This window comes from Paramisgurnus dabryanus, chromosome 15 (genome assembly GCF_030506205.2).
Source record: "Paramisgurnus dabryanus chromosome 15, PD_genome_1.1, whole genome shotgun sequence".
Classification (NCBI taxonomy): domain Eukaryota; kingdom Metazoa; phylum Chordata; class Actinopteri; order Cypriniformes; family Cobitidae; genus Paramisgurnus; species Paramisgurnus dabryanus.
In genome coordinates, this window is record NC_133351.1 from 17519623 (window position 1) to 17539115 (window position 19493).

Consider the following 19493-nt stretch of genomic DNA (forward strand, 5'->3'; position numbering starts at 1 on the left):
ATGCCATGCAGGAAACTTACCCCTTTTCCACCGAATAGGTGTTCGGACAGAAAATCACAAGAGCTAAGGAACTAAACAGTGTCATTATGTAACTGACTTTGGCCACGTTTACACGACAACATTTTCAAGCAAAAACTGTAAACCTGTTATTCATTATGGTGTTTATTTACAATTAACAAGCTTTAAAAGTTATTTCAAAGAGGAAGTATTTACCCTGCTTAAAAACAACAATAGAAACCATAACAGAAATTCTATTGGTTTCCATTAAAATACCATTAGGAACCATTAAAGATTAAAACACTGCACAATTTCTTTTTTGGTACATATTCCACTAAGATTTAATGGCCCCACCAATAGAACCCAACACAAGCCAGGAGAGACCCATAAAGACCATTATAGTTTCCATTACAACCAATAAAATTCCAATTAAAACCATTAAATCCAAAAGAATTTCTGTGATGGTTTCTATTGTTTTTCAGCAGGGTTAAAAGGACACCAATATCATTTTCTTGCTAACAACAAAATCTGTAAAAACTGTGATGCCATGCGCATATGTATTACAGTATGTGTTCAGGGTACAGGCATATAGGAGTATACTTAACAACCAAAACAACAATTGCGTTTTATAATCCTGGGTCACTTGCAGCAATAAACTGACCTTTTTTTATTTATTACTCTGTAGATGAATGCATACTGTTTGTGTGCAGGCGGGCAGCATTTCTTTACAAGATATCATTGCCAATGATTGGTCCAGCATGCATATAACAGTGTTTTTATTGTTCTTGTGGATCCGTGTGTACGTTAATTTTTTTAAATACACCAAGGAAAAACAACAAAATTTTTAGTACAATCGTTGTCGTGTAAGCGTACCCTTTTACAACATAACCTGCTTACGAAAGACCAATAGAGTCTTTGTTATTCAGTATTGGTAGTTTTAAATCTTTTTGTTCAACGTTCACAAGTAATTTAATTTAGAGACGTTATGTCATCCCAACTCAGATACTGAATAGATTCATTAAACATTCAGGTGGTATTTTTCACCCATTGCCACTTTTTCTTTGGGGCAACACACAGAATGGGACAAGAATGTTGAAGGTGGAAAAGGGGTAACAGGGCACTTTTAACACACTTTTTACAATTTGGGGACAGGTTTTTGTGATCTCATATTAGGTTTGTGTTTTGAACTTCAGTCGAATCCTGTTCATCCTGATTAAAATTGGGATGAATAGAAGGAACATTGCAAATAGGTGTATTTAATTAATGTTCGCCCATGTTTTTTCAAAGTAAAACTAGAAAACACAGCACAAACCTTGCAGAATGTGACTCACAAAAATGAGAGCATTACAAGCTTTGGGGATCTTTGATCCCTTTAATGTTTGAGACTGTATGTTTGCATCAAACATGGAGGCTTAAGCAGACACCACTGCGAGCCTAATTATACTTTTGTTTAAAATGCTTTTAATTGCCACCTCTGCACGCAGCCATTCGACAAGTGGGTTGGTGATGTTAATTGAAAAATGAGTGTAGACGGACTCTGAAAAAAACTAGCTTAGGTTTATGTTACATTCATGGCCTTGGTCTTTCTTTTACACCCTCTCAGTGAAATATTTTTTAATGCTTACTAGAGAATGTTAAGACAATGCCGTACGTTCCTACAAAACGCATAATCAGAGTGTATATGTTCAAGTGTTTGTGCATATCGCTGCTATGTTTTAATGTTTGTGTGTGTGTGCCCATTCTTGAAAGTAACAAAGAGTCTTACTTTTAAAGGTCTAATGTGCGTTTTTCAGCATCTAGCGGTAAGATTGTGAATTGCAACCAACCTTAATTTCAAAACGCAATGAGAAGCTATGGTAGCTGCCACAGGACAAACATGTTGTCGTCTGAGACAACGTAGGGATGAAATGCACTCTGTAGAGCAGTTTGTTAATTTAGGACTACTGTAGAAACATGACGGCGACTTCCATGTAAGGGGACCCGCTGTGTATATAGAAACAAATGGCTCATTCTTTGGTACTAAAAACAATCCAGTTCATTGTGGAATGTCTTTTTACACTACTGATAATATAGTTATGTATAGACCCTTTTACAGCCCACGTGATCAAATAGCCTGCGCGCACATTTCGGCAACAGAAGTGGTGTTGTTCGCCATTGGTTCTAACGTGTAAGCGACTCAGAAAGTTTATTAAAACGGTTTCCCAGCATCAAAATGTCTGGTTTTTGCGTTTGGTTGCACTAATATAATATACTAATATACATATATATGTATCTGGCCACTTTATATTTGGCCATCTGCTAACGTCTTCTATCCACTCCACTATAGTACACGGATCTGGTAGCTGTGTTGAAAAAGTTGACAGGTCAACTTCTTAAAATAACTTTCTCTGTCTGTGTTGCTTCACTGCTGATTCTTGCCATACTTCCGTTGCCAAACTGCGCGCGCATACGTTGCCACGTCATCATTGTATACAAACAGTAAAAGGGTCTATATTATATTGAATTTCTGTCAAGAGATCCTCCTAAAAGTTACACATTGCACCTTTAAGGGGTCATACCTTTACTGTATCATGAAATAATTGTATCTCTGGTCCTATAATAACCTGCTTTTCAGTGCAGAAAGACCATTCATTTATATCTCAATATATGAGTGACAAATAAGACATTTAAAAGTTTGAACTGTTCCTGGATGTCAGGAGCTTCTCTGCATATCATTCTGAAGTATCACAGGACATTGCAGTCTGGTCTTGATAGTTTGTATAGCATAAATAAATCAGATTCTTTTGGGAGCCCTTTCACAATAATAATGCAGGTTTTGCAAGGAAGTAAACAATATTGAACTGGCCATGCCAGTCCAAAGTGACAGAAGGGTGTGTTCATACTTGACATGTTTGATTTGATTAAAACAAACTGTGGTGCGATTGCTCGGTTGTTGCGGTTGAGTAAATATGAATGCTGCACAGAGGGTGCACAGAGAAAATGCGTCATCAAAGCCGACCAGTCGGGTGGTGACCTTATCCTTACACATTATGGTTCGTTATACTCAGGTTCGCTGATAAAATGCCAATATGAATAATAAAATAATGTCTCAGGGTACGTATGTAACCTCTGTTCCCTGAGAAGGGAACAAAATGCTGCGTCTTCTTTGCCATACTTCCGGCGTACCTGTACACCCGCTTCGGCATATGCCGAAAAGTGGGCATTCCTTTTCATCCTTTTATGCTCTCTGGCTTCCGCCGGTGACGTTACGGCCAACCATTGGTTGAATTTGATATAAATACTCAGACACTGTCACACTGTAGGCATTCCAAAAGCATCAGCTCTCTGACGCAGCGTGGTGTTCCCTCGAAAGGGAACCAAAAAAATTGAACTATAAGTATGAACTTAAAGATGTAGGTATTTAACTTGTCGAGTCGGAGAATCATTGCATTTGAGTCAAACCAAAACATCATGACCTTAGTTCATTAGGCTTCCTGTCTGTTCTTCAAAAGACTTTCACAGACAAATGTGCTTGACTGTCAATGCCCTGTCCTTGTCAGTCATTTATGTCCCTAATATAACACATCACTTAGATCATATCCTCACTCCACGCTGACTTTCTGTCAATTACTAATCCAATCGTTGCCACCTGTGTCCGTAATCCTGTTTACGTGAAGGACACCAACCAGGACAAGTGGCCAAAGTCAGACAGCAGCATACAGAGAGTGTCACAGAATTCATAAGATTTTCACAACGACCGCAACACCCTCTGACTGACCGTCAGTGCGCTTTTTGACATAATCCATATTTAATGGAAAAGATTTGGTGATGGCTGACTAGCTAGTCAAAACACCTCTTTTCCTTTCCCATCACTTTTACATTTTCACTTGGATATTTTGACATTTTTTCCAAGCAAAATATTCATCTCTGAATCTCTTCTCAGTTTGAATTATTTTAATTGAGTCTTGATGTTGAAACAAATCCATGTCCTTTCCCACTGCTCAGTCCAGTTTAGACATGACTTATTTCTCTCCTCTTATGAAGAAGTGTTATTGTCCGTTAGAGGACTGCCTGCCGCTCCTTTGGTCTCGGCGCGTGGTGTGCATCCCTATCGCTACGGTAACAGGCATGTGGTGCCGCAGTGGGGTCGCTGGGATAATTAAAGGTCAATTAGCAGCGAGGAGAGCCAGGCCGTCGCTCATGAGACACGCCGCAGGAAGAGAGAGCGGCGGGAGATGAGAACGCTGGGATATGTAGTCTCGTATAAACAACCGTGAAGCGTGGAAACACACACAGTTAGAAATGCTCAAAGAAATTACCTCACCGTAAAAAAACACAAACAAGCTATCAGCAACAGTGTTGCGGTAGCTCAATTGGTAGAACACTGCAAAGCAGCACAAAACGTCATGAGGTTGAGCCCCAGGGATCACACATACTGAGGAAAAAGTATACCTTGTAATGCACTATAAGTCGCTTTGGATACAAATAAATGCTGTATGTCTCAACTTATAATATAATGAAGTTACTGTACGTCTCATAAAGTATTTATAAAACCACTCTTGCTAAAAAAAAGAGGCTCCAACATCAGAAATTGTTTGCTCGTTCCATAGGGTGAGGGCGTTGTTGGTGTTTCTAATATAAGGTTTGTCATTTGGATTTCCTGCCGTGATTGACAGACTGTGACCTAAGCAAAGGAGTCCCAGAGAGAGAAAGCGAGCAGATTTTTTCTGTCTCTTTCATGAAATATTTAAGCTAACAGGCTAACAGGACGGATACGGCTAATTATCTTTACTGTCCCCACAGATACAGGTGATGTCGCTAATAGAAAAGGTCAATGTGTGTGTCTGTACCCAAACCTAGCGGCGGTGTGATTTTGTGTGAACATTTGACACCATGTGCTTGTGAGAGAGAGTCGAGTGTTTGGATATGCAGCTTTTTGTTTTGTTTTATTGTTTCAAATTGTGAAGTGAATGCTATGTAAGATCAGCATTCTGTCGTGCTCATTGTGACAGGAATAGTTTACCCAAAAATGTATCGTATACTCATCCTCATGTTGTTGAGAATAGTTGAAATCATTGAGGTATCATTGGATTAAAATAATCCAGCAAGCGAAAGCTGTCATTTTACTGTCTAAGTTAACTAGGTTAAATATAGACCTTATGTCGTACGGATATGAGTAATCCGCACTTCTTTCCAAAATAAATTTGATTGTTGTTTTTGCCAAAATAACTTGTGAGCTATATGATATTACATCATGTAAGCAAAGTCAACACTTATTACAAGAGCCGTTTCTCAATACCAAGAACGCCAAGTTAGGCTCAGAAAAGCAAACTCCGAGGACGGGAGGACACGAGTCCGGCTCGGCTATTGCAAATGGAACAGCAGAGTACTTGAGGTCATCATTCAGTCTAACCGATACGTGCAGTCCTGGCTATTTTTATTGTAATGTATTTTTACAATAAAACAAAATATATATAAAATGCAAAAACCCTGCTTGTTTTTGTTTTGAAAAATGAATATGTGGTTGAGGTAACAAGTAAATACGCTGATTAGCTTTAATGTATTTATTACAAAATTAAATATGATATAAAACGCAACAATTTATTTTAATACTACAAAACGTTTGAAATAAACAAAAGAAAAAATCCAGTTAAAGGAAAATGGAGTGATTTACCACAGTGATTATATAGAAAATATGTGATTTTAACTTTAACATCAATTAAAATGACAATACCAAATAACAGACTTCATATGAATAATAAAAAGAAAATTGTCTCATAAAATTGAGGATTGAGGCTGCCCCGCTGATCACCTGGAACTTACATATCGAAAAGTCGTCGAAGAAAATTTTTATATAGGTACTTTCTTTACTAACTGACCACAGATTTTAAGTTTATTCATTTATATTCTCGACTAAACAGCTTTTAAGAACTGAAAGAGTAGTATCTTGGGTACGACAAGCATGTAGACTGTACAATGATGACACGGAAGCTTTGGCGGCTGCATCACACGTTAGCGCAATGTCACCAGCATGCACTGGTGTCATAAACACACTGTGCGTTGATCAAGCTGAATTTCTGACAATGTCAGAAAACTATCGTAGGCTAGGAAAGCGGTAGGACCGAAAACATAGGACCACCGATGAAGAGCCACGATCACAGAAATCCTGACGATTGTTTCACGATGCCAATCTTTCATCTGGGACGGCCAATAATCATGCAGTGTTTCCAGGGCTTAATGCAGTGGTTTTCAAACTGGGGGCCAGGGCCCCCAGAGGGGCCGCGAGATGGTGCAAGGGGGGCCCCAGTTTTATGACATTTTCTGAAGTACATAAATTTATCATGAATTCTGAGTAATTAAACCTAAAAAAATAAGGCTACTAACCAAAAGCACTACTTTTTTGTATAATTTAATGTTTTTTTTATTAAAATGTTGAGTTTTAGAACAGCTTTTTGTCACAAATTTTCTTTTGGGGGCCGCGAAGGAATGCAACGTACACAAGGGGGGCCGCACACTGAAAAAGTTTGGGAACCACTGGCTTAATGCATTCTAAATTAATTAATTAATTAGCTAGTTTGTTTTTGGGCTAGGTTTATCACATTTTCACTGACAGACCATGGGCCCTATCTTGCACCCAGCGCAATTGACTTTGTCAGTGACGCATGTATCATTCGTATTTTGCACCGGCGCACAGCGGGTTTTTCCCTCCACAGACGCACGTCGGCAAACTAGGGAATGAACTTGCGCTCCCTGGGCGGTTCAGCGCAAAAAAGAGGCGTGTTCCGGCGCAAACCATCCCTGATGCTATTTTGCAGTTTCAAAAAACAATTGCGCCACTGACCAGAAAAAAAAGTTTAAAGTCAGTGGCGCGTTGCACGTTGTTCATTATGCTATTTTAAGGGCACATGCTTGACCATAATGTATAGCGTGCACAACGTGCATACACTTTGCATCTAATCTACACAGATGCAACAGTTATTTTTGCAAATCATAAATTGTTACACTAAAAATATTAATACACGAGATGAGGGGAATCATAGTGGTGAGCATTGTGGTGATAGTTTTTATTTATTGTGTGGCTGCGTTAAAAAATTCTCATGCAAATAACGATTAAAATATTTTCATAAGTTTGTTGTGTGGCTGTATTACGTTTATTTTATGTAAATAATAATTCAAATGTTTTCATAAGAAACCTTAATGTATATGAACTTGATTTGTAAGAGTACTTTGGGGTTGGACCTTGCTTGCGTTTCTTGGGTCCGATTTCAAAGCCCCCAAACCCTTTCAGCGGTGAGGGTGGACGCAGCGATGTCCTCTGTTGGTATCAGGTCATGTGTAGGCAGATCCACCTCCCGTTACACGGCGTGACCGATTTATGCTGGCAAGCTTGGGATTCCCCCGTCTCCTGACATCATTGTAGCGCTTGGCGCAACGATGGGGATGACAGCTGATGAGACAATTGTGGCTATTTCCTCTCACGCCTGTTTAACCTACGCTGATTTGGGTGGGTTTCTCCTATCCCCATACAAAACAACTTCTCTGTCTTTGACTGCTCTTACAAGAACGTCGGTCTCCTCGGCTGTGAACAGCTCCTGGCGTGCGCCTGGTAAATCCGTCATAATAATAGCAACCCGCCATGGAACTTGTGCCCTTGCGTTTAAAGGGAATGTTGGATAGGGTTCTGATTGGTTTATTTGACGTTACGCCCAAACCACACCTATGAATAATGAACCTACTTCAGACCAACCCCTTATTGATTTGCGCCTGGCGCAAGAGTTATTTCTCCCGCCCGGAAAATAGCAACAGCGCCCAAGATCCGCCCAATAACTCACTTGCGCGTTGCGCTTCACACTTGCGTTTCAGATCGTTAAAATAGGGCCCCATATCTTGCCCTGTTTTAGCTTAGATTTATGCTGTGTTTGGACAGCTATTAGACCTCTTTTAAAAACAAAATTGCTTGCTGGATGGTAGGGTGTCTTCAGAGAGGAAGATGGTCAGGACATGATTACTTAAATTTGCTTTGTTCCTAAGGCAAAACTATAACATGACTTTAGAAGACTTGCAACTCAAGTCAAAATAACTTTCCCAGCACTTCAGTGAGCTTTGGAGTTTGATATCCCTTCTGTATAGAAAAAAGTGTCATGTGCTTCCCACAAAAGTTTGGGAAGATTTTTGAAACAACATGAGGTTGAGTACAGCATAAAACTATTCCTTTAAGCCGCATTCAGACAGTCAGCGATGTTATCGCTGTGTGTCGCTCGTCTCTTTTAATGAGGCATTTCTAAATCTGCTTGCCATAAACAAATGAGTACCATCCACGCCAGTAATACGCCAGAGGATAACGTGAACTCCACTGCTTCGTTCTCATTGGTAGTCGCTCCCAACATTCGCTCGACATTTGCACAAAGTTAAACTTTTCTTAACTTTCTCGCGTCGCTGGACACACCCATACGGTCGCCAATGGTCACTTTCGCTCGTGCCGCCGGAAGTCGGGCGGTTTCCATTGCAATGAACGAGATTGCGTCGCTCTGCTACTGCTGGTCGCTGTCTGTCTGAATGGGGCGTTAGTTGTTGTGATAACACATACACCCAACAAACATCCTAACATTGATGCAACCTTCACAGAATGAATTGATTTTGCTGTTGCTCATCAGGTTGTTTTCTGTTGGATGTACTGATGTGCTGTGAACAGGTATTTGAAAAAATCGACCTGTCTTGTCAATTTTTAAAAATGACGAGACAAAAGGACCCCTTCTTTTTTTTCTTTCTTTCTTACATATCGGTTTATCTGTTTTCTCTTTCTCTCCGTTTCTGTCACTCTGTACACTGTGATCGTCTGGTCCCGTCTTAACGTACTGTATACGTTCTTTTTTTGTGTAATTTTGTATGTCGTGGTGTGTTATCGTCACTTTGTGTGTCTATGTGTGATTGTGACTGTTGGCATGTCGTGCGTATATGCATGTGTATGTACGTTTGGTGGTAGGTTATCCGTCCCGACGGGCCATGTTGCAGCAGTTACATGGAGTCAGTATGTACTCTCACGATGAGCATCACATCACCAGCTACTCCTGGAGCGAGAGAGGTAAGGAGGGCCGATTGAGGCGACCCTTGGACCTCACACCCGTAGCGTCCCGTCCTGTGGCTCATTGTTGCTTGGTCAGAATTCTTCTCTCATCACGTTTAATGATGTTTAGGATCTTCACTTTGCATTTCACACTGGATTGGATTCCCAATGCTGAACATTACAAAAATGTCTGCTTTGTGTTTCACATCAGCCTCTGTTAATCTGTCGGCTTGTAGTCGTCTGTCTGTATCATGTTGTAACATCTAGACACAGATTAAATGTAGTGCTGGACTACATGTGATAAAGTGTGAACTGTTTATCTTAGTCCAAGACTAAACTGGATCATGGTAACCAGGCTTGTTTACCTAAAAATGAAATTATTTTATTACTGTTTAGTATATGCACAAGATAGTAAGGTGTGTTGTCAAGTTTTTTTTTTTTTTTTATAGAAAAAGTAAAAGTAAAAAAGCCACAAAAAACATGACAGTCGCCACATTTTAAAATGGGGTCATTCTCAGGAAACAGTGCCAGCTGTGCTAAAATCTTGTTTGTTTGATGTATGTGTATAGATGTGTGTTAGATGTTTAATTCAAGTAAATAATGTAAATGTTTAATCACTTAATATATATTTATCTACACTGCTTTAATAATCTGGATATGGTTTTAATAGTTATTTGCACACAAATGTGTCACACATACACTACCAGTCAAACGTTTCGGGTCATCTGAGGTAAAAATATCAATCTTAAGAATCTGAAGGTGTATGCTTAAAATTATTTTACAAACAAAAAATATATTTGTCATTTATTACATTAAAAAACTGTTGTTAAAGATTAAACTTTATTCATGAATAAAGATGAATAGTGAAGAAAAAGCAGCCGATATGAGCCCAGCACAGATGGGACTCCAGTATTGTTTACAAAGCATCTTCGTGTGACCTCAAGAAGATAATACGCCAAGAGTACAAGGTTACACTTTATTTTACGCTGTCCTTGTTACAGTGTAATTACACCGTACGTTCTGAGTAATAATGATTTATAATGTACTTACTATATACAATGACTCAAGGACTTTGAAGATGCTAAATATAACAATTATTTGATATTATATTTACATTTGTGAAATCGATAGTTTTGATGAGTTTTGTATTTATCCTAAATGTGGAAAATAAAAATAAATGACCCAAAACTTTTGAAAGATAGTCTATGACATTGACATCCAGCAACTGAGTATTAGTAATGCAATGCAGTTGGTGGTGGTTTATAGGAGCCGCTGTGACATATGATAAATGTTATAATTAAATTAATTGTAATCCATATTTTAGAAGCGGCAGGCACGAAATCGTCCATCATGATTGATTAAACAAATCATTGTGCATCTATCTCTGCACACATTAAAATGTTTTGATATTATTAAGTCTGTCAGCTTTTCATAAATATTGTTTTTGGTTATTAATCTGTATCATGATACAGTTTTTATTATAAGACAAACTGAGTTGCAATGCACAGAAAGTAATCATACTGAATGTCATATACTGATGTATACAGTACTATTTATCCTTTAGTTTAATAGATTTTTGTTAATTATAAATTGTTTAATGTGTGTTGGTCTGCATGAACGTGTGTATATAGAAACAATTTATGTGCAGTAAGATTTTAAAGATGCTATAGATGACACAAATAAGTTTAGAGAGTTTGTGTGTTGTGTGTGACATGTCTGAACATTCAGTTAGGAGAAATGCATTTGCAGATGTGTGTGCTCATCAGATGTGCATTAGTGTGTGTCACTATGTGTATTTTTTAACAAATCTAAAAAAACTGTGTTTTTTGTTATGTTTGCAATTGCACACCTGTATCACTTTATGCAATTGAATGTGTGAGGAGTATAGCGACTTCACTTGTCTTTTTGTCTGTACCCTCTATAAACTAAAGAGTTAATTTTTCTCAGAAGGATTCTAATTTTTTTCTGTTTTCTCCTTCTATTATCTTCTCTTTCTCTGCAATTCTTTATCTTTCAACACTTCCACTATCTTTCACCTTCCATTACTCCTGACATTTCTCTCCTATCCTCCCTTATTCGTTCTTTCTCAGAGAGTCGAGAAAACTCGTTCAGTCGTTCACGGAGCTCCAGTGTTTCCAGCATTGACCGGGAAACTAAAGAGGCCGTGACCACCTTGCAGTTTGCAGAGTCGTACGGGCGTAAGTCGGACAGCATGCCTACGCCCTGTCTGTGGGTGGGAACGAGTCTGGGCCTGGTGCTCATCATCCCAGTATCCATCCCTATGGATGAGGAGGAACGTCAGGAAGAGCCAGTTACTGTGGCTCCAACTGGTGAGACCCGACAGACTTTTTTATTCATTGGTTTCTTAAAAATAATAATGTGTCGTCTATAAAAGTAAATAAAGAGAGACCATGTATTTTAATGCAAGCTTTCAGATAAGAATTTGGGTTCACACAAACATCCAACAGCACAAACATCCAAAAATGATATGCAATAAAAACAAATTAAAATTGTATTTTGTTTAAAGAATTTTGTGATATTGACATTTTTATTTTAAATGAAACAAAATTTAACAAGCAGCTAAAAAAATCCTAATCTTTATATTTTAGGAACAGTTTTAATGCTAAAGGGCTCCGTTTTGCGGTTTGGCTTCCTTGACTGTGGGGGCGCTTTAATCCAAAATCCCTACGAGGTGTGGCGGGACCTTCATGCCCCAGAGGACCCAGATCGACCCCGCAAACGAAAGCTGGTCAACTTCTCGCCCTCTTCCTCTCAAGAGGCCTGTGGAGATGGTCACTTAGCCGTGGTGTGTTCGGAGAGGCAGGCCAAAGTGTTCCTCATGCCTTCCCAGGCGTGTCTATACGTGCACAACATCACCGATTCGTCCTTTGTGTTGCGTGCCGATGTGGTGTCCGTTTGCAACAGCGTTTGTCTGGCCTGCTTCTGCGCCAACGGACACATCATGACTCTGAGGTATATGTCAACATTTATTTTGTCTTAAATATGGGATAGTGTGGTCATGCCAGAAACCTTTTCAGTATTCATTTGATCCAGGTTGCAGAAACTCATCGAATACATTGAGAGTTGTCACTTCCATTGATTAATTTGCGAGTACAAAGGATTTTGGAATGCAGTAGCTAAACCTGGCATCTTTCCCTTCTTATGTGTGTGCCTTGCAGCCTTCCCAGTTTACGACCTCTGCTAGACATCAGCTACCTGCCGCTTACAGACATGCGCATTGCCAGAACCTTCTGCTTCACGAACGGAGGACAGGCACTGTATCTGTGCTCCCCTACAGAGATACAGAGAATCACTTACAGCCAAGAGATGTGTGACAACCTACAGGTGGGTTTGACTTTATGTGTGTGCGCGTGTGTGCCTATTGAAGTGAAATGTCATGCTTGTCAGAAATGCTTTGAGCTCTGCTGAGCTGAGCCCTGCTGCATCTCCGCTGTAATTTCTGTTGCACAGGTTGTCATTCTGTCCCTTTTCCCCTATGTCATTCCCCTCTCACTAGCTGGGCTCGAAATGGCACTGCTATGCTATTCATACTATTTCTGCGGCATGTAGTATGTATACTGTGCACAGTGCCCAAAATTTTAGTGCAGTACAGTGTACGTTATGTGAAATACGCACCCTCTATGAACTGGAAATGATTTCATTGGCCTCCCAAAATCAGTGCCATTTTTTATCCTAACTTGGATTTATAAAAAGCAAAATACCTTTTTATTTCCAAGTCAAATTACCTCCGACTAAATTAAACCTGAGAGAGAGAGAGAGAGAGAGAGAGAGAGAGAGAGAGAGAGAGAGAGAGAGAGAGAGGATGAATTGTGTAACTTTACTGACATCTGCTGGTGTTTTTTTGTGCTGTTATTTTTTATATATATTTAAATATTGATATATTTAATATTCACTGTAATTCTATCTGAAACATTAAATTAAAGTGAAATTGATAATTTAAAAACTTTTTTGATACTTCTAATTTAAAATTTTATTTAACCTGGACATGGTCACATTTTTCTATTTAAACTTTTCTCCATTTACTGCAGGAGATGTTAGGGGAACTCTTTACACCCATTGAGACCCCCGAGGCTCAGAACCGTGGCTTTCTTAAGGGCTTTTTTGGCGGCAACGCCCAAACATTTGACCGAGAGGAGCTGTGTGAGTGTACTTTATATATCTCTAGGCATTTGTCGGTTAATATACACTCACCTAAAGGATTATTAGGAACACCTGTTCAACTTCTCATTAATGCAATTATCTAATCAACCAATCACATGGCAGTTGCTTCAATGCATTAAGGGGTGTGGTCTTGGTCAAGACAATCTCCTGAACTTCAAACTAAATGTCAAAATGGGAAAGAAATGTGATTTAAGCAATTTTGAGCGTGGCATGGTTGTTGGTGCCTGACGGGCCGGTCTGAGTATTTCACAATCTGCTCGGTTACTGGGATTTTCACGCACAACTATTTCTAGGGTTTACAAAGAATGGTGTGAAAAGGGAAAAACATCCAGTATGCAGCAGTCCTGTGGTCGAAAATGTCTTGTTGATGCTAGAGGTCAGAGGAGAATTGGCCGACTGATTCAAGCTGATAGAAGAGCAACTTTGACTGAAGTTAACCACTCGTTACAACCGAGGTATGCAGCAAAGCATTTGTGAAGCCACAACACGCACAACCTTGAGGTGGATGGGCTTCAACAGCAGAAGACCCCACCGGGTACCACTCATCCCCACTACAAATAGGAAAAAGAGGCTACAATTTGCACGAAATCACCAAAATTGGACAGTTGAAGACTGGAAAAATATTGCCTGGTCTGATGAGGCTCGATTTTTGTTAAGACATTCAGAAGGTAGAGTCAGAATTTGGGGTAAACAGAATGAGAACATGGATCCATCATGCCTTGTTACCACTGTGCAGGCTGGTGGTGTAATGGTGTGGGGGATGTTTTCTTGGCACACTTTAGGCTCCTCAGTGCCAATTGGGCATCGTTTAAATGCCATGGCCTACCTAAACATTGTTTCTGACCATGTCCATCCCTTTATGACCACCATGTACCCATCCTCTGATGGCTACTTCCAGCAGAATAATGCACCGTCACAAAGCTTGAATCATTTCAAATTGGGTTCCTGAACATGACAATGAGTTCACTGTACTTAAATGGCCCCCACAGTCACCAGATCTCAACCCAATAGAGCATCTTTGGAAAGTAGTGGAACAGGAGCTTCGTGCCCTGGATGTGCATCCCACAAATATTCATCAACTGCAAGATGCTATCCCATCAATATGGGCCAACATTTCTAAAGAATGCTATCAGCACCTTGTTGAATCAATGCCATGTAGAATTAAGGCAGTTCTGAAGGTGAAATGGGGTCAAACACAGTATTAGTATGGTGTTCCTAATAATCCTTTAGGTGAGTGTACTGTCTAGTTTACAGCTTACACTTGCCAAAAATCATCCACTTAGTCAGGAAGATTGACATAAAGCACAGTTTGACTTTCAGAACCCTTTCTCTTGCTCTGTATAGTTGGTGAGGCAGCGGCAGGTAAGGCATCCCGCAGCTTGGCCCAGCACATCCCGGGACAGGGTGGTATGGAGGGCATGAAGGCTGCAGCAGGCGGGGTGGTGGGAGATCTGGCACGAGCTCGTATTGCCCTGGATGAGAGAGGACAAAGATTGGGCGAGCTGGAGGAGAGAACCGCCCATATGATGACTAGTGCCGAAACCTTCTCTAAACATGCTCACGAGGTATGAAAAGATAGATTTTATTGAAATGTTATGGGCAAACAGTATTGCTAAGCCTCCATGCAGTCCAGTTTAAACAGGTGCACTAAAAGTCATTATCATTTATTTTCTAACACAAGCAAATCAACGTTCTATGTAAATTAGTCACATATAAAGAAAAAGATGCTTCCATCTTTACTGAGCTTTTGTTTAAACTCATGTGCTTTTTTATGTTTCCCACAGCTGATGCTGAAATGCAAAGACAAGAAGTGGTATCAGTTTTAGACGATGCTGGGTGATGGTGCATATTGCTCTTCTGCCACAAGAGTGCGCTACTCTGGTACTTGGACTTTCACAAAGAGAGCACTTCAAGGATGGACAGAGAATGACATAAGGGCTGGTCAGCCTTTCTTCTGTCTGTGTACAGGATTGTCTTACAATGATTGGTTTAAAAAGACTAACGCCACATTATGATACGATGGACGTGTACCATTTACAAGTAGGGGTTCCATAATCCCACGCTGTAAATCCGACTTCATTTATGTACAGGGGTTGATTTGGGTCTCCTTACAAGAATCAAATTGGCTCGAGCTGTGTAGATACTTTGAAAGTTACGAAATCAACAAGGGTGCATGAAACAAAATGGATGACCTATAAAAACATAAAACTGCCATATTAAAAAGCAGCATGTTACTTTAAAGGAAAACTTTTATTTATTAACATAAGCCAATAATAGAAACTATGACAAAAAACTTTATATTTTTTGAAATAGCAAACAAATATATATATATAAACAAAAACTATACCTGCATTGCTATAAGGCCAAAATATTTTGTTTTTTGATGACTCCATTCTTGTTTCGTTCAGCAATGTATATTTTCTGAATATTTACCACTTTGTCTTGTCAAAAATTAGACAAATTTATCCTCCCTTGTGTAACCCAAGTCATCTCCAAGATATGAGTTTTCACAGTTCTTACAACCGCAGGTAAAAAGCATCGTACCTAAACAACACCATGATGCCGAGTCACAAACGTCACAACAACACAACGTTTTTCCGTTTTCTTTGCTGCTAGCTCGCAAAAAAGCACCACAAACAACTTTTTACTCAGTCTCAAAGAAGTTACTTCACCCTCCCCTAGAAACGAACGACATGAAGTGATTTAAAAAAACGTGGGTAGTAAAATGTATTTGGCGCCATGTGACGAGTGTGTGTCTGTAAGGTCCTTTCGGAGCGAGTTTCTTTCAATAAGCATACAGTATGTAATACGTAACGTGCCATATTCTAGATGGGTGAAGTATCTTGACTGTAAACTAGCGATGAATTAACTCTCGTCTGTGGTTAATATTCTGGGCTCTTACCTGTAGATACGACAAGCCAGCCAAACTCAAGTCAAAATGGTTGGCTTTTCAATCATTTGTTTTTTTTATTTGTCATGTTTGTTATTCTTAAAAGGATAAATTTCAGCTGGCCTGTTATTTCAGTTTGATTCTAGTCTCTTTGGTTGCCTAAGGGGCACATGTAACAAAGATTGTGCTTTGTTTTGTACCTCGCTGAGAACGAGTAAATGACCTCTTGTTTTCTCTGCCAAAGTTTGAATTGCATTTGTGGAGTGATTTACCTTCACATTCCAGTACAAGAGACAATTTTTGTTTCTTCTTCTCAATATAATCTCCAACAATGTTTTATACTTTACTACTGTATTGTCCGACGATTGTTTACTAGTGTATTCTGGTTATCATTTGAATGTGGAAATGGTGTTTTAGAGCGACCAGTGGGCGTTACTGATGAATATTCATGTTTTTTGAATATGTGTTTGGAAAGAATAAGCAGAGTGAGTCACCCTGCAGTACTGAATTAGTGTTAAATGTAAGCAAAATCTTCCGGAATTGTATTTGAGACTCATGTTTTGTTTTTAGGATTTGTTCTTTGATGACCTCATACCTTCTAGTGCTTTACTGTAACAAACTCAGCATCTCTTACGTAGTCCATGCCTCTGTCCATTTGGCTTTGTAAATACAAGCTGCTACACCGTGACGTAAATGTTGTGCATTGACAAACTCAAGGCTCACGCAGATACACCTGGGCTCTTACGCAATATATTTTTTTGTTCTCGCGTTTTTAAGTTTGAAATAAAGCTCATTACTGTACAAGTCGGAGGAAAGACGGATGTTACGAAGGCATTGCATGCGTGGAGAGTGTGTAATTGGACACGTGACCGCTCAAGTCTCCATAATGGTCAGCCGATCAGAAGCCAAAACTATGAAGGAAAGGTCTGCCGAAGAAACCTGTGGGGTTTCCTGTAGTTCATGTTCACTATTATATTTGTTTCAACAGATTATCCAATAATTCTCTTTAGTGTCAAAAAACGAATAAAAAACTGACTCTCAAAGACAGGGTGTTTTGTTTGTATGTTTTTATATGAAAATGTAAAGCCCATCTTGGGGGATAGTGATATGGTCATTAAACTAAATTATTGACAAATGTAATTTGGATATTCCTTCGTGAAAGCTGTACCTGTTGGTACCGTGTCTGATGGTACCGTTTCCTCCAACCCAACAACACCTGGACTCTGATACCTTCAGAGAAGGCAGCAATGTCTTGTTTAAATGGATAATGCCACCTTTCATTCCTATAGATATAATAGTGTTATAGAGGTTATTTAAAATAAAATGGAAAAATATGTTGATGCAAATCAAATTGAAATAAACACTGATTGATGTACACAACATTTTGAGACTGGATTGTTTTTGTCACATAATGGATTGGAAGGATCAATCAAGACAAAAGATTTCCAGTTATTTGCTTATTCTTGTGTTGTACATATGCAAAGATACATATAGATTTCTTATCTAGATACCTTATCTAGAGTTCTTCATACATATTAATTCCACTATACAATAACTGACTGAAAAGGTTGCATATGTCATCAAGTCTGGTTTATTTAAATTAAGTTAGTATTACATTCACAAATCATAAGCACTATTTTAACAATTTACGATTAACTAAGAATAATAGTCAACTTTATAATTGTTCCAATTCTGAAATAAGACGTCTTGATTACGTATGCAGCCTACAAATGCGACCTCAGGAGGCTACAGCCTTCGGATTGAGAAACAGCCACTGTTTTTAATTTAATTTTAATTAATTACTTCAATTTTACAAACAAACAATGATTATAACCATGCATATATAAGAAACAGGGCTCTCAAGTTTTACCAAAAGTTTGGAGGGAGATTACATTTGTCAGGGGAGGGCGTATTTGCGACAGCAACCCCTCGGCCGCACCCAATTCTAAAGTTTTTGCCAACAGTTTTATTTTACCTATGTTTTGTAAACAAATCGTTAATGAGCCCCATTGACTTCCATAGTATTCTTTTTCCTACTATGGAAGTGAATCTGGCTCATTAAAGGTTTGGTAACAAACATTTCTCAAAATATCTTCCGTTGTGTTCTTCAGAACAAAGATATTATACAGGTTTGTAACAAGATGAGAGGGAGAAAATGATGACACAATTTTTATTTTTGGGTGAACTATCCCTTTAAAGTGCCCTACTTTCACACATTATAGTTTTGTACATAATATACCAAAAATAATTTTTTTTCTAGTACTTAAGATAATCTTTAAAACATAGGTGTCCTTATCGTTGTTGTTTTGACATGTCATGAATATTAACTGAAATGCATTTAACATACTATCTCGTATTTTAAAAAATGTATACCACTTGAAGTAAACTTGTACTCATCTTTCGTACAAAGATAGGTTTAAATGTATTACAAGTGATACCTAAATCCATTTTTAAATACATTTTAGCATATTTCATATTAATGTACTAAAGAACAAAAAAATGTTGGCTATATTATGTACAAAATGAGTACATGAAAATAGAGCACTTTAAGCAGATTATATGGAATTGTACTCTTTTAACTTGAGCTTACTGTACAGTATTGCAGAACATTACATTACTATTACATTACACAACTATTACATTAACTTCAGGAAGCCTTCAGGAAGATGTTGTCTTGGCACACTTTAGGCCCCTTAGTGCCAATTGGGCATCGTTTAAATGCCACGGCCCACCTAAGCATTGTTTCTGACCATGTCCATCCCTTTATGACCACCATGTACCCATCCTCTGATGGCTACTTCCAGCAGGATAATGCACCATGTCACAAAGCTGGAATCATTTGAAATTGGTTTGGCCCCCACAGTCACCAGATCTCAACCCAATAGCATCTTTGGGATGTGGTGGAACGGGAGCTTCGTGCCTTAGATGTGCATCCCACAAATCTTCATCAACTGCAAGATGCTATCCCATCAATATGGGCCAACATTTCTAAAGAATGCTTTCAGCACCTTGTTGAATCAATGCCACGTAGAATTAAGGCAGTTCTGAAGGCGAAAGGGAGTCAAACACAGTATTAGTATGGTGTTCCTAATAATCCTTTAGGTGAGTGTAAATACTAATTTAAAATTAAGTGGTAAAATTAGCATTGTAACTAGCACTTTAAGAACACCGACATCAAATCATTACCGAAAAAAATACATAAACAAACTAACAAATTACTAATTCTGCTTTTTAATAACTGATATAATGTAGTTAATCTACCCATTAATGCAACAAACTTCTGTGGTCTTCGCTCTCCAGGAAGAGAGTTGACACAGATGCTGCGCGGAGCGGGCGGGAAAACAAGAAATGGATTACCGGAATCAGTGGATCATTAGCGGA

General features: G+C 38.9%; 1 protein-coding gene across 10 annotated transcripts in view; it reads left to right on the forward strand.

Moving 5' to 3' along the window:
• stxbp5l (syntaxin binding protein 5L) overlaps window positions 1–17494 on the forward strand; it is a 167385-nt gene extending 149891 nt beyond the window's left edge. For 4 of the 10 annotated variants that reach the window (XM_073811919.1, XM_065251625.2, XM_065251623.2 and 1 more), the window contains 7 exons: window positions 8960–9058; window positions 11131–11370; window positions 11650–12013; window positions 12220–12385; window positions 13090–13201; window positions 14567–14787; window positions 15007–15553. In XM_073811919.1, coding sequence (XP_073668020.1) covers window positions 8960–9058; window positions 11131–11370; window positions 11650–12013; window positions 12220–12385; window positions 13090–13201; window positions 14567–14787; window positions 15007–15048 — 1244 coding nt within the window. In that variant the 3' untranslated portion in view covers window positions 15049–15553. Of the gene's footprint in view, window positions 1–8959; window positions 9059–11130; window positions 11371–11649; window positions 12014–12219; window positions 12386–13089; window positions 13202–14566; window positions 14788–15006 lie in introns of all 10 variants that reach the window. The other 6 variants (XM_065251624.2, XM_065251629.2, XM_065251627.2 and 3 more) reach the window with 2 other exon arrangements.
• Window positions 17495–19493: the final 1999 nt, after the last annotated feature.